At 42.4% G+C, this 14,122-nt stretch overlaps 1 protein-coding gene across 3 annotated transcripts in view; it reads left to right on the forward strand.

The window, feature by feature from the left end:
• The window catches only part of CBX5 (chromobox 5), a 49,001-nt gene extending 35,181 nt beyond the window's left edge, over nt 1-13,820 (forward strand). For all 3 annotated transcript variants that reach the window (XM_055251111.2, XM_055251114.2, XM_055251112.2), the window contains exon 5: nt 2,232-13,820. In XM_055251111.2, coding sequence (XP_055107086.1) covers nt 2,232-2,382 — 151 coding nt within the window. In that variant the 3' untranslated portion in view covers nt 2,383-13,820. The remainder of the gene's footprint in view (nt 1-2,231) is intronic.
• Nucleotides 13,821-14,122: the final 302 nt, after the last annotated feature.

Genomic DNA, 14,122 nt, shown 5'->3' on the forward strand with positions numbered 1-14,122 from the left:
AGTCCCAGCTACTCGGGAGGCTGAGGCAGGAGAATGGCTTGAACCCGGGAGGTGGAGCTTGCAGTGAGCCGAGATTGCGTCACTGCACTCTAGCTTGGGCAACAGAGCGAGACTCTTTCTCAAAAAAAAAAAAAAAGGTTGTATAATCAAAAGGCTTAACATTTTATCTGATGAGAGTACTGCTGGTAAATTACCCAGAAACCTGTATTTGAAGAATTGCCATATTCTGTCAGAAGTGAGGAGCTATATGGACTGCTTGTTTTGTTTTGTTTTTTGAGACAGAGTCTTGCTTTATCACCCAGGCTGGAGTGCAGTGGTACCATCTCGGCTTACTGCAACCTTCGCCTCCCAGGTTCAAGCAGTTCTCATCCCTCAGTCACCTAAGTAGCTGGGATTATAGGCATGTGCCACCACACCTGGGTAATTTTTATATTTTTAGTAGAGACAGGGTTTCATCATGTTGGCCAGGCTGGTCTCGAACTCCTGAGCTCAAGCAATCCACCTGCCTCGGCTTCCCAAAGTGCTGGGATTACAGATGTGAGCCACCACATCGAGGCTGGACTGCTTTTAAAAATTTTATTTTAGACAGTGTCTCGCCCTGTCACCCAGGCTGGAGTGCAGTGGCGTGATCACAGCTCACTGCAGCCTTGACCTCCTGAGCTCAAGTTATCCTCCTACCTCAGTCTCCTGAGTAGCTGGGACTACAGGTGCATGCCACCATGGCCTGCTAATTTTTTTAAATTTTTTTGAAGAGATCAGGTCTTCCTATGTTGCCCCGGGCTCAAGTGCTTCTCTCACCTTGGCCTCCCAAAGTGCTGGGATTATAGGTATGAGGCACTGTGCCTGGGCTGGACTGCTTTTTCCTACTCAGCCATATATGGTTACTTAAAATTTACATTAACATTAATTGGCTTTTTCCACCATGGTCCAAATTTGAGTATCTGCTCCAATAAGGTGGTAATTTTTCTTGTCCACATCTCAGGATAATGTTATTTTGTTTTTTATTATTTATTTATTTTGAGACAGGGTCTCACTCTGTTGCCCAGGCTGGAGTGCAGTGGTTCAATCTCAGCTCACTGCAACCTCCACCTCCCAAGCCCAAGTGATCCTCCCACCTCAGCCTCCCAAGTAGCTGGGACCACAAGCATGCACCACCATGCCTAGCTGATTTTTGTATTTTTTGTAGAGATGGGTTTTGCCATGTTGCCCAGGCTGGTCTCGAACTCCTGGGCTCAAGTGATCCACCTGCCTCAGCCTCCCAAAGTGCTAGGATTACAGGCATGAGCTGCTGTGCCTGAGCTTCTCAGGATAATTTTAATTTTTTTTAATTGATTTGGAATCATGCTTAAGGAACCATGTGGCTAGATTTTTTTCGTTATACTTGGTAGTAGAGGTTGTGTAACTGAGATAATTGAAATTTGTAGCTAAATTTTTATTTGCTTGTTGTTCCAATCCACAGTTCTGGCCAGAGGGGTAATGACTATTTAAACGGACACAAAATGAGGAGGGTTAAGACCCCTTCACTTAGATGATCTGGAAACTGGATTGACCAACCTGTGTATAATTGACTTGTGCATAATCAATAGAGCTGAATGTGGGTTTTTTTTTTTTTTTTTGAGACAGAGTCTTGCACTGTTGCTCAGGCTGGAGTGCAGCGGCGCTATCTCAGCTCACTGCAAGCTCTGCCTCCCGGGTTCATGCCATTCTCCTGCCTCAGCCTCCCGAGTAGCTGGGACTACAGGCTCCCGCCACCACACTTGGCTAATTTTTTGTACTTTTAGTAGAGTCAGGGTTTCACTGTGTGAGCCAGGATGGTCTCGATCTCCTGACCTCGTGATCCACCCGCCTCGGCCTCCCAAAGTGCTGGGATTACAGGTCTGAGCCACCGTGCCCAGCCCCTGAATGTAGGTTTGATTGGGTTCACTCACATGCTCATATTCACAAATAAAAATTTTGGAAGCAGATTAATATTATTTATTATTCATCTTTTTAACCTAAGCCTACCATGGTTTACATCTGAATTCTAGCTACAGACATCTGTTTCTGTATAATATATTAGCTATTAATCCATTTACTTAAATTTCTTCTTGAAAATAAAGCGTCCTTTTCACCTTGAAACCAAGGTGAGGAGGAAATCAAGTCAACTAAATCCATACAATGAGATAAACGTATGTCTGGACAGATTCTTTCACTCTTCCTCTCCTTTTAAGTCTCATATTCTTTCTCTCCAGGAAAGATACAGATGAAGCTGACCTGGTTCTTGCAAAAGAAGCTAATGTGAAATGTCCACAAATTGTGATAGCATTTTATGAAGAGAGACTGACATGGCATGCATATCCTGAGGATGCGGAAAACAAAGAGAAAGAAACAGCAAAGAGCTAAAGGAGGCGATGGTCTCTGTCATTTCTCTTTGTACATAATACATTCACCTCCCTGCCTCCTCTCCTTTCTACCCACCCCTTTCTATCCTAAACACATCCATAAAAAATGTGCTTATCACTGTGCTCCACAGGAGAAATGTTGGTATTGGTTCTCTTGTAACATAACTGATGGTCTGATTAATGATAAGTGTCTCTCTGTGAAGACCAGGCATTTACATAGAGTGTAATACCCACAATTTTTTTTTCCTTTGCCCTGATCTCTTCCTTCTGCTCCCCTGTGACCTCAAGATGAGTTTTAACTTTTTAATCACCTTAGAGTCTTGATCTTTTCAGGGTTGGTCGCTTTTTAGATTGGGGGATTTTGTTACAATGATGTTGAATTTTGGTTTCTTGCTTTGGTTCTTAGAACATGCTGCTGACTAGCTGGCCTTTGTTCTGACATGTTGAGATGGAAAGGATGTTTTGCCCATCTGTTAAAAAGCTAATAGCAACTGCCTACCTGTTGGGGCTTTCCCAACCTTGTTCAGCTCTACCCAGGAGAATACAGGGTTTCTGGTGTGGTCTTCCGGGCCACCTTTTGTTGTTCATCCTCACTCATCCTCCCAGAATTACTCCATCCTTTGGAAGATTTGAAATTTTACACTGAAATTTGTCAAGACACTCTTTTTGCCCCAGGACTTTTGGTATCGCTTTTAGCACTCCCTACTTCTGCTTCTGTAAAGTGATATCAATTTGTGATAAAATGACAAGATTATTAACTGTGGAGATTTTTAGCTATAGTACATGAGGATGATGGGGTAGGGTACAATTGTCTTTATTATCACATATGGTATGTATGTATGATTTCTTTCCATTCCTCATATTTAGACTGTATATTTATGTAGGTGTGAGTGATTGCCTGGTGCTTGCTTGTGCCAAGGTGCTAGGCACCCTCCAACCCTGCCAACTTTTGTGGCCTCCCAAAGCATTCCTGTTACCAAAGAGGCTTCAAACCTGACCCTCACTTCTCAGTGGACCCGAGTTTCCTTTCCATGCCATTATTTTCGATGGGGAAGTTTTAGAGGTGAGCTGTTGGCCACAATACCAATTTTAAGTGTTCATAGCAGTTATGTCTCCTGCATTCTTGGCTCCTGGATTTACCATCAAGAGTCCCCAAAATATTAATGCTCTTCCCTTTTTCTACCCTCAAACTTATAGTTGTATCTTATTTTTTAAAATGAATTTTCATGGCCAGGCACAGTGGCTACCGCCTGTAATCTCAGCACTTTGGGAGGCTGAGGCAGGAGAATTGCTTGAAGCCAGAAGTTTGAGACCAGCCTGGACAATGTAGTGAGACCCCCTGTTTCTAAAAAATATAAATAAAAATAAAGGCATGTTCCTGAAAGACTGTCACCTTGGAAAGTGACAGGCCCTAGCATTAGCATGTTGACACAACCTTTTCTCCTTACTCAGCAAAATACTTCGTTTTGGCTTCTTCTTGCGTTGCTATTATATTGAGAAATTTGTCTGATCATATCCTTCTGCCTTTGTCGCCCAAGAAATGCCCTACTTTATCCTTTTCTTTTTGTAGTTGAGGAGGGCTAGAGAATCACCATTAAAAGTAAGGAAATAGCAGGGTTTTGAGGATCCTTGTCCCAGCCCCAAAGCTGAGGAAATAAGAATAAATGCTTAATATAGCCTTAATTCTAGAGCGCACTAGCCATGAGGCTGCTTTTCTTGTTGCTTTTGATTTTTAAAACATACAGCTGTCTGGCCAGGAGCATCTACCATTTCTAGATTATTCACAGTAATGAGGGGAATGGATGGATTGCTCCAGTCCACAGATGAGCCACATAATATGCAAATCATATACCCATTCATAGCATTTGTTAACATTGCTTCCCTGCTCAGCTGCTGATTGAATTCTGTGTGCTTATATAAATTATGTCAAAAATTATACTGCATAATTGAGGTGACAGCTGTTGCTGCAGTGACATGACAGACTGGAACAATGAAGCTTTTGGTTTAAGTCAGCCAGGAAAATCCTTCTGAATGGTAATGTGATTGGGCAAGAGCTCATAAACCATACCTCAAGTGGGTGGGAGTTTTATCTCTATATTCTTTCTCTCTCTGAAGGAATTAAAGGCCTAGATCAAGTGCTGGATAATTGACAATTGCTTGTACTTAATCTGATCGGTATCTAAAAGAAGGAAAGAATGGTCAGGAAACAGATTTATCATAAATGTAGCCAAGGATATCAGTTAGGACAAGAATAGGACAAAAATAGGCCAGAGCTCCTGAGGAGGTGATTTGGGTCACTTGATTTGCAGAAAATGACAGCCTATCCAAGTGGCCCAGTGTATGCCTCCCAGTAGCAGTGGGCATGTAAACTGCAGCGACCATATTTTTAAAACCAAAAACCTAGTATGTGGACAAAGAACATGACAATATTTGGTACTGAGATTGGTTCTGAGAAACCTGGGGCACGTGGCTGCTGTGGTTATAGGTAATATTTAAGACATTCATAAAAATCTGATTTTTTTTTTTTTTTTTTTTTTTTTTGAGATGGAGTCTTGCTCTGTAGCCCAAGCTGGAGTACAGTGGTGCAATCTCAGCTCACTGCAAGCTCTGCCTCCCAGGTTCAGGCCATTCTCCTGCCTTAGCCTCCCGAGTAGCTGGGACTACAGGCGCCCGCCACCATGCCCGGCTCGTTTTTTGTACTTTTAGTAGAAACGGGGTTTCACCGTGTTAGCCAGGATGGTCTCCATCTCCTGACCTCATGATCCGCCCGCCTCGGCCTCCCAAAGTGCTAGGATTACAGGCGTGAGCCACCGCGCCCGGCCAAATCTGATATTCTTTTACTGAAATAACCCCTGTATCATCTACTACTTATCATCTCTTTAATAGACTTTACTCTGTCTTTTTTTGTCTTCGGTTTATTGTACTGAGTGCCACCAAAACAACTTTTGTTCTCTTCCTGCCTACCTGCAGCTGGTTCTATAGGAATGTAGGGAGCCAGAGGCCAGTATTGATTTCAGCCCTTAGCACAAAGGAAATCAGATGCCTGCTTCCAGCATTTGTTAGTGTTGAGTAGATGTTCTTGCCCTAGAAGAATTACAGCCTCAAACAGAAACCTGTTTCATGGAGCTTTCTCCCCTCAGAAGAGTTAATAGTTAAGAGCTAAGCACCCTTAAACACCTAGGTCTCAAATGCTAAAAATTTATTTTTCTTGTGTTTAGTCCTCTTTCACAACATCTTTCTAATCCTTTCAGTAATCAACGTTAAGAGATCTCCCTTTCTTCAGAGTTAGTTATAGCACAGCTTTGCCCAGTAGAGTCTACCAAGGACAGCTTAGCAGCTCTTTGATCACTGGGCTGGGCAGATGGCCTTCAAGTTAAGATCAAATGCCAGGAAAATCAGCCTGCATGGGAACACCCATTTTAAACCTGGAGAGAACCATGATGTTTTCTTCTTTATATAACAATCTAGTTTTTTTTCCCCCAGTACTAAAATTGTATTGTCTTTCAGACAATATAATTTTTATTTAAAATTGGAACATACTATCTTCATGCTTTCTAAGCTAAATCTTAATTTAGATTTCACTCCTCAGTAGATCCCAGAGGAGAAGCTATGTAGGATCCAGATTCAAATTTAACAGTGTCTTCTACTGTTTTAGTTATGTTTTCTATCAACTCCTGCTGCCTCTTCAAATAAGGATATTTCTCAGGAGACTCTTCTACTTGTCCACTGACTGTATTTTTTCCTTTTTGATCTGTAGCCCTCGTTAAATGGCTGACTGACATCCTTCCGTGGATGATTCTTGGAGGTAGTCTCAGAATTCCAAGGTGATTGTCTGTCTTCCTCTTGTCTTGATCCTAATGCAGACATTCACCTCTATTATTTATTTATTTTTTTTAGATGGAGTCTCGCTCTGTCACCAGGCTGGAGTGCAGTGGCACAATCTTGGCTTACTGCACCCTCCACCTCCTGGGTTCAAGCGATCCTCCTGCCTCAGCCTCTCGAGTAGCTGGGATTACAGGTGTGCGTCACCATGCCCAGCTAATTTTTGTATTTTTGGTAGAGATGGGGTTTTGCCATGTTTGCCAGGATGGTCTCAATTTCTTGACCTCGTGATCTGCCCACCTTGGCCTCCCAAAGTGCTGGTATTATAGGTGTGAGCCACCGTGCCTGGCCACCTCTATTAATTTTTGTGCACAAAAATAAAATTATCATTATTTGTTTGCTCTCCTGGAGCACTTTCAGTAATACAATTTTTTAAAATTCCAGTTGCCCTCTTTATTGCTCTGTCCTCTGTAATACCTGACTTTGCTAAAGACTTGAGGGGTGGTTTCAGAAGAGGGTCAGGTGATGGGAAGGCAAGATGAGAAAAGCCCTGGACTTGCATGTTTGAGAAGGCTTCCAACCACATCTTCACTCAGACTCTCGGAATTCCTGTCCCCAAAACAAGCTTCTGTTTTTTGCTTACAATGCTATATTTGTTTCCAAATTTTTCCTGAATTGCTGAGAAGCATTCATTAGCTTTGTTAAGTTTGGTTTGGGGACATTGTTGGTATCAAAATCGAAGTCTTCTTCATTTGATGTAGGCCATGGTTGCTGGAAAGCTGGACTACCATCCACTGGGGTGCTATTTTGAGAAGGATTTTTGGGTATCTTTTCTTTATACTCTGCAATTAGTTGATGATTGCTTTCTAGTTTATCAACTGCATTTATATTTGCTTTTCTGTTCATGAAAAATCCATTATTTGCTGGGGTTTTTTGTTTGTTTCTTTCTCCCACTTACAGCAAGTAAAAGTGGTCTGAGGTTATCCTTGTTTTTCTTCGCAGTTTGCCATGTGTGAAAGCAGTTTTCCTGCTATTGATATATTCTCATTATAGACAGAATAGTGGAGAACAGTGTTGCCATGGACAAAATCCAGTTTTGGTCCACTCTGCGGAGCATTTGGACCTGTGGTGCTTCTAACACTTAAAAGTCTAGATGGTCCTTGACTGTCCCCCAGCCATACCACATCCTACTTTGTGCATTCTACTTTGTGTCATTAATGAAGGATTGGTCCTGTCCCCGTAACTTAGGTATTTATTATTCTTAACTCTTCGTTCCTGTTCTGTAGCCACCCTGCAGTCCATTTTCCCTATGTTCAGGCCAAACCACAGGGCATTGGGGAAGGTTTTTGGGATTTTCATATTGAGATTTTATTGAATCTGTAGTTTACCCCAGCTTTCCTAAGGTACAGTGAGGGGTTGGAGGGATCCGTGTTTGGCCTGGGGAGCAATTGTCCCTACCTTAAGATTCAATTTTGAGGGCATAAAATACTACTTTGCAATGTCATGAGAACCCCATTAGATCTGAAATGTGGAAATGGTTTCTCACAATTTAAAGGAAAAACCCACTTTGCACCCATGATCCCATCCTTTTGGTTGAGATTTTAGAATAAAAATTATAGTGTTAAGATCCATATTTTTATAATCAGACCACCAAGCATGCCTGTGGCAAGGCAGAGAGGAAAGGTCCGGAGCCAGAGTATTGCAGTTTCATGCCTCCTTTACCTACTAATCATAAAAATTATGTTTTCAAAAGTAGATGATACTAGCCTTACACCCAAAAACATGTTCTGAATTAGATGCCCCTCTCACCCAATTTTTATTAAGCTTTCTAAATTCCAGCCACATTGCTGTACATCAACATTGATTTCATTCAACAGACATTTTTTTGGCCTGAAGATACAAAGTTCAGAAAGAGGCCATCCCTGCCCTCAAATAACTTTCATACTGTTGTGTGATGAACTGACCATTAATAGTTTCAGTGCTTACAAACTGTTTCTGTTAAAAAAAAAAATAGTTTGGTATAATAAATGCTATAAACCAATACACATTTCTGACTTGGGGGCAGAGACAGACTGGCTGATGTTGTATAGTTTGTAGCCCTGGAGTAAGAAGTTGACATTAATTTTGGCTTATATGTGGAAAAGACCTATAACATTGGGTGAACTGAGCCAGCTGGCCATAGAACACAAGAACATATTCCAGGAAATAAATATAGCTGGAGGGTTGGAAATGCCGTTATTACTGAAAGAGAAAACAGGTGAGTTGGGATTGAGAACTCCTCATTTTTTTGTTTGAGACGGAGTCTCGCTTTTTCACCCAGGCTGGAGTGCAGTGGCTCAATCTCGGCTCACTGCAAGCTCCGCCTTCTGGGTTCACGCCATTCTCCTGCCTCAGCCTCTCCGAGTAGCTGGAACTACAGGCGCCCGCCACCATGCCCGGCTAATTTTTTGTATTTTTAGTAGAGACGGGGTTTCACCATGGTCTCGATATCCTGACCTCGTGATCCACCCGCCTCGGCCTCCCAAAGTGCTGGGATTACAAGCGTGAGCCACGGCGCCCAGCCGAGAACTCCTCATTTTCATCCCTGGTTTAGATTCTTGGCCAAAGTAGTGGTAGAGTTAATCTTTGCTTGTGGAAAGCATTAACTATGTTGCAGATTGAGTTGTGTTACATTATTGTGGGTTCTATAACAACATATTCCTTATGGACACTTGACCAGAGTTGCTCACACCTTTTTCAATTTCTCATCCCTTTTGGAGAAGTGAACATGAGACTTACTGCCTTTAAGCCTAAAACAGGGACATGCTTTCCAATGACAAGAGATTTTCTAAAGAGAAGGCTTGGAGCACATCTGTTAATACCTGAGCATCTACTCTGAGCAGTGCAGTTTTATTCAATAGTGAGGAGAGGGTGATTTTTTTTTTTTTTTTTTTGAGACGGAGTTTAGCTCTGTCGCCCAGGCTGGAGTGCAGTGGCGCAATCTCGGCTCACTGCAAGCTCCGCCTCCTGGGTTCACGCCATTCTCCTGCCTCAGCCTCCTGAGGAGCTGGGACTACAGGCGCCTGCCACCACGCCCGGCTAATTTTTTTATTTTTAGTAGAGACGGGGTTTCACCATGTTAGCCAGGATGGTCTCGATCTCCTGACCTCATGATCCACCCGCCTCGGCCTCCCAGAGTGCTGGGATTACAGGCGTGAGCCACCGTGCCGGGCCGAGAGGGTGATTTCTAAGCAGAGAATTGTATCATTTATGTGGAAACCTTTGCCAGAAATACATATACCTTGTATATTAAATCTGAGTCTCAGATTTAATCATCGAAGCCTAGCTGGATTAAGAAACAGCCTGAGCGTAAGGATGTTGTCGATTCTGACCCATGGGTGACCACAAGAAAAAGATATTTATTTCTGCCTGGATAATTGAGAGTTGACTAACTTTGGAAGTCAAAATTCCCAGGAATTAAGAGTAACTGTTCTGGAAAGTTAAAGTGTGAAGTTTTTTAGGTAGTTTCATAAAAACAATTCTGGTTTCTTTTTGCTTGTGCGGACTTTCTTGGATTTTAATCTACCTCATCTTGTCTTTTTAGAGTTACTTCAACATGTTGTCACTTTAACATTGTGCTTGACTTTGGTTGTTTTCTAAGATGGAATTTTTCCTATTCACTGACAGCTTGTTCTCTTGCCTTTTCATTCTGATCTTCATTTCATCTAACATCATCTCATATTGCTTCTCTGTCAAGAGAAATGTTTTAAAATAGTTTAAAGTCTTGTTTTATGGGAAGAAAGTGATCCTCCAATGCTACTTGTTTCTGAGGTCAGTAAGAGAAGGAGTTAAAACAAGGCAGTGGGGAAGGGAATGAATCCTGCACTGGAGGCAAAAGCTGACAAGGAAAGAGCCATTAATTAAGACAATTTCAAAGTCAACTGATTGTGATCATTAATGTCACAATAGATCAAAACCTAATTATCACAGCCTAGGTAAGAGCCAGCAGTATTAATCGGAAAATCTAATAGGAAACTATTATCAAGAAATTGGGCCAAATTGAATGCAGTGAACTTTTTATCTTGCCATTCTCTATTTTTTTGTGATGTTCCCTGGCATTGGCAGGTGTGACCCTAACAGTCGATTCAAGGCCAAGTGGCCAGTTTGTCAACCTTTTTTAAGGGATTTCTTTTTAGTTTTAGGAATTCCAGAGTTAACCTAAACTGTCATTGCCAAAAGATCAGTCTTAAAGTTTCTTAGCACCTGTACCTGTTTAATGTGATCAGCTATCAGTGACCAAAAAAAAAAAAATCTGTTTAAGTCTTGGAATGGTTCCTGTACCTAGAGTATCCATATTGAACCTTTTTTTTTTTTTTTTTTTTTTTTTTTTTTTTTTTTTGAGATAGAGTCTTGCTCTTTTGCCCAGGCGGGAGTGCAGTGGCGTGATCTTGGCTCATTGCAACCTCTGCCTCCCGGGTTCAAGCAGTTCTCTGCCTCAGCCTCCCGAGCAGCTGGGATTATAGGCGCCTGCCGCCACGCCCGGCTTATTTTTGTATTTTTAGTAGAGACGGGGTTCACCATCTTGGCCATGCTGGTCTTGAACTCCTGACCTTGTGATCCACCCGCCTTGGCCACTCAAAGTGCTGGGATTGCAGGCGTGAGCCAGCGCCCGGCCGCAGTATCTTTATTACAGCTCACTGCAGCCTCAATTTCCTGGGCTCAAATGATCCTCCTGCCTCAGCCTCCCAAGTAGCTGGGACTACAGGGGCACACCACGGTGCCTGGCTAATTTTATTATTTAAAAATTTTTTTGTAGAGACAGAGTCTCCCTGTGTTGCCCAGGCTGGTCTCCAACTCCTAGGCTCAAATGATCCACCTGCCTCAGCCTCCCAAAGTGCTGGGGTTACAAGCATGAGCCACCACACCCCGGCCCCTAGTGAACATTTTACTGTATGTGTTGATAAATCATCTTTTGAGTTTCTGTTATATGTGGGGACTTGCTACACTGGCTGCTGTGAAGAGGTATGGAAGAAAGGAGAGGCTTTCTGCCTAGAAATTCTTTGAGAACACCTGAAAAGACAGTTTAATGTCACAGCACTCTCAAGGCTCAAGTCAGTGTTTTCTGGTTTCCGGTAGCTTTAGGATTGGATTCTAAACCAGGGCTGGTGGTGGGTTTAGTGTCTGTCTCGTATCACCCTCACCCCTCACCTCCTCAGTTTAGGATAAGAGACATAATGATTTCTACCAGAATCCAAAGTAAATCCAAAGGGGGAGAAAATACATAACTTTTTTCTTCTACCTTTTTTTTTTGTTAAAGAGTTACGTCTCTGGCAGGAGGAAAGAATTCAAGAGTCTATATGATTAGTTACAGAGAATATTTTCATCCCCTCTCCCTGAATAGAAAAGCAGGGGTCACCATTTGTATCTTTACCCTTGAGGTGTTTTTGAAGATGCTGAAACTCTTGAAGTTGAGCTGAGGCAGAAAGGTTGGAAAAATGCAGCCCTCTGGGTATTGTGGGGAGGGATGTGATGTAGTAAGTGGGTGTTTTGTGGTGCTAGGATTCCCACGCCACCAACCTTGCAGCTTTATAAGAGCGCTACCAAGAACCACCACTGGGGAAAAGGTTCTTATTCATTGTTTCTGTTGGAATGTGATCTTGCTTTCTGGATTTTAGGAATTCAGGTTACTCAATATAAAACTTTGAGAAATCAGTGTGACTTAGTCCTTCACCTCTTAAGATAAAGTGAATATTTCTTTACAAAAGAATTCATGTCCTTAATGTTAAAGATGTAATTTTATTTTCAAAACATCTATAACATGACTTTCAGAAGCAGTTCATTTTTCCAAGATTCCTTACATTATACTAGATAAATAATAGGCCCTCAGTTAATACCCTTCAGTTATTGAATTAATCTAGTTTGCGGAATGAGGTGTATCCTGCCAATTTCCCTCTGCTCCCAAGTATACTCTGAGAAGTAAAATGCTCTGGGAAATGGAACAAAAATTGAGTGGATGCTGACTCTGTGTGCCCACCTCCTCAACTGATTGATAATGGTTGACCTTGGGCAAGTCACTTCTTTCAATGCCTCAGTTCCCCATCTGTCAAATGGGGTTAATAATACTGACCTACCTCACAGGGGTGTTGTTGTGAGGCATTGTAAATCCAAGTTAATAGAATACTTCAGGGTCCTCTGTGGAGGATGTCTTGAGCTGGAGTTTAAGCCTGACACACAGGCTTTGGTCCTCACTGAGCTGTCTCCAAGACTGGAACTACTTAGTGACTCGGCAAATTTTCTGCCCCCCACCCCTCATCAAAGCTGCTAGTTCAGATGTTGACAGTGTTTTCATGAATGTTGGAATCTTACTAGTCCAGACTTACTTAGGATGTTGTTGGGGAAGGCACTTGGGATTTTCTGTGTCTTGCATCCACAGAGGGAGGCCATTTCAGATTCAAGAGCATTGGATTAGAGAATCGTGAGGCAGGGATGCTACTGCTTATTTCTCTCTGCAGGTTGGGGATTAAAGTTCCATTCCCCATGGGTTTGAAGCAGACTCAGACTGTCTCAGGATCAAAGCAACCCTCAATGGTTTTGATTTATGTCATTGCTTACCACTCCCCAACCAGTCCCAGGACAGCTGGGTCACTGTACCCCTTTGTGGTATCTGTACCCGGGCCTCTCCTTCCTCATAGGGACCAGCTGATTGAATAAATGTGACCACCTTATTTCTACCCGCCCCCCCCAAAAAAAAGCTACATTGGAATTATTTTTCCTAGAAATGTGTATAACATTCAGAATTGGGCATTGATCCTTAAGGCTTCATCCGATTCACTGTATTCAACATCTGTCATCTCTTAGTGTCTGCAGTCTGAACCTAACCTTGACCTTTTCTCCCTCTGGTTTGAGAAAACTTTGGACACTATTTCTACTTGCCCAGGTGTGGGCTCAAGAGCCTTACTCTTTCCATCTCAGTTTAGGGGCACAGCCAGCTCCTCTTCCCAATAGGGCTCTTTCTGCTTTCCCTCTCCTTGGCCCTAGATTTGTAATCCATGAAAAAGCACAAGGTCCTGGCTCCTTGCGGTCACATTCTGGTTCTCTGTGTTTGTGGACTCTGCTCTCACTGTTCACCCAGCACTAGCAGTACCAGATGGTTCTGTGGAGTCCTGGGGAATGGAGAGAGCACAGTCTGACTCCCTGTCAAGTAGCCAGGAGTTGACTTGCCCATGGTCCGCTGGCTTTCCCACCACTTCCTACAGGATGGGATCTAAGAGACTCAAGAGCTGGGTTTCTTTCAGCACTCTGTACTGTCCCAAGTAGCAAACAAATCACTTTGTAGCCAGATTTCTGAATGGAAACGAGAAATTGAATTCTCCATGGACTTTTAGGTTTATGGGGAGTTTTGGTTGTGTTTCTTGGTTTTATTTCAGCCAAACATGTCTGCTTTAGATTTTTTTTTTTAATGTATAAGTGGTCTATATATATGTTCACCTTTTAAATGTAAATGTTTAAAAAGTAAGCATTTATGTGTTTCCATAACTGACATCTGATGCAGACCTCATTCTCTCCCCCTCTTCTACCCTCCTCTTTTCCCCCTTTTCATACTCTTGTATTGGTTCTAATAAATGGTTGCTTTTCAAATATGGATTCTGAGTGGTGGTTTAAAGATCTGGGTCTTACGCCCCTTCTTTAATTTGGGCCCTGGAGTGTCAGCTCAGTTTCTGAAAGAGCAACAAGACTTGGAGAACATGGGCTTCTTTTCTAAGGATTACTGGTGTCTGACTTTCTAAAATAACCACAGGTTGGCGCAAGCCTGAGGAAATAGGATAATGCTTATCCTGTTTCCTACTCTTATTTCCTTAACTGGTTCAGTGTGTACCTTTCCTGGTTTCTATGCTCTTCTCTGCTCCTAATGGTTCAGATAATAAATATTAGCCTTCAGC

Source organism: Symphalangus syndactylus, chromosome 17 (assembly GCF_028878055.3).
Source record: "Symphalangus syndactylus isolate Jambi chromosome 17, NHGRI_mSymSyn1-v2.1_pri, whole genome shotgun sequence".
In the NCBI taxonomy this organism is placed as follows: Eukaryota; Metazoa; Chordata; class Mammalia; order Primates; family Hylobatidae; genus Symphalangus; species Symphalangus syndactylus.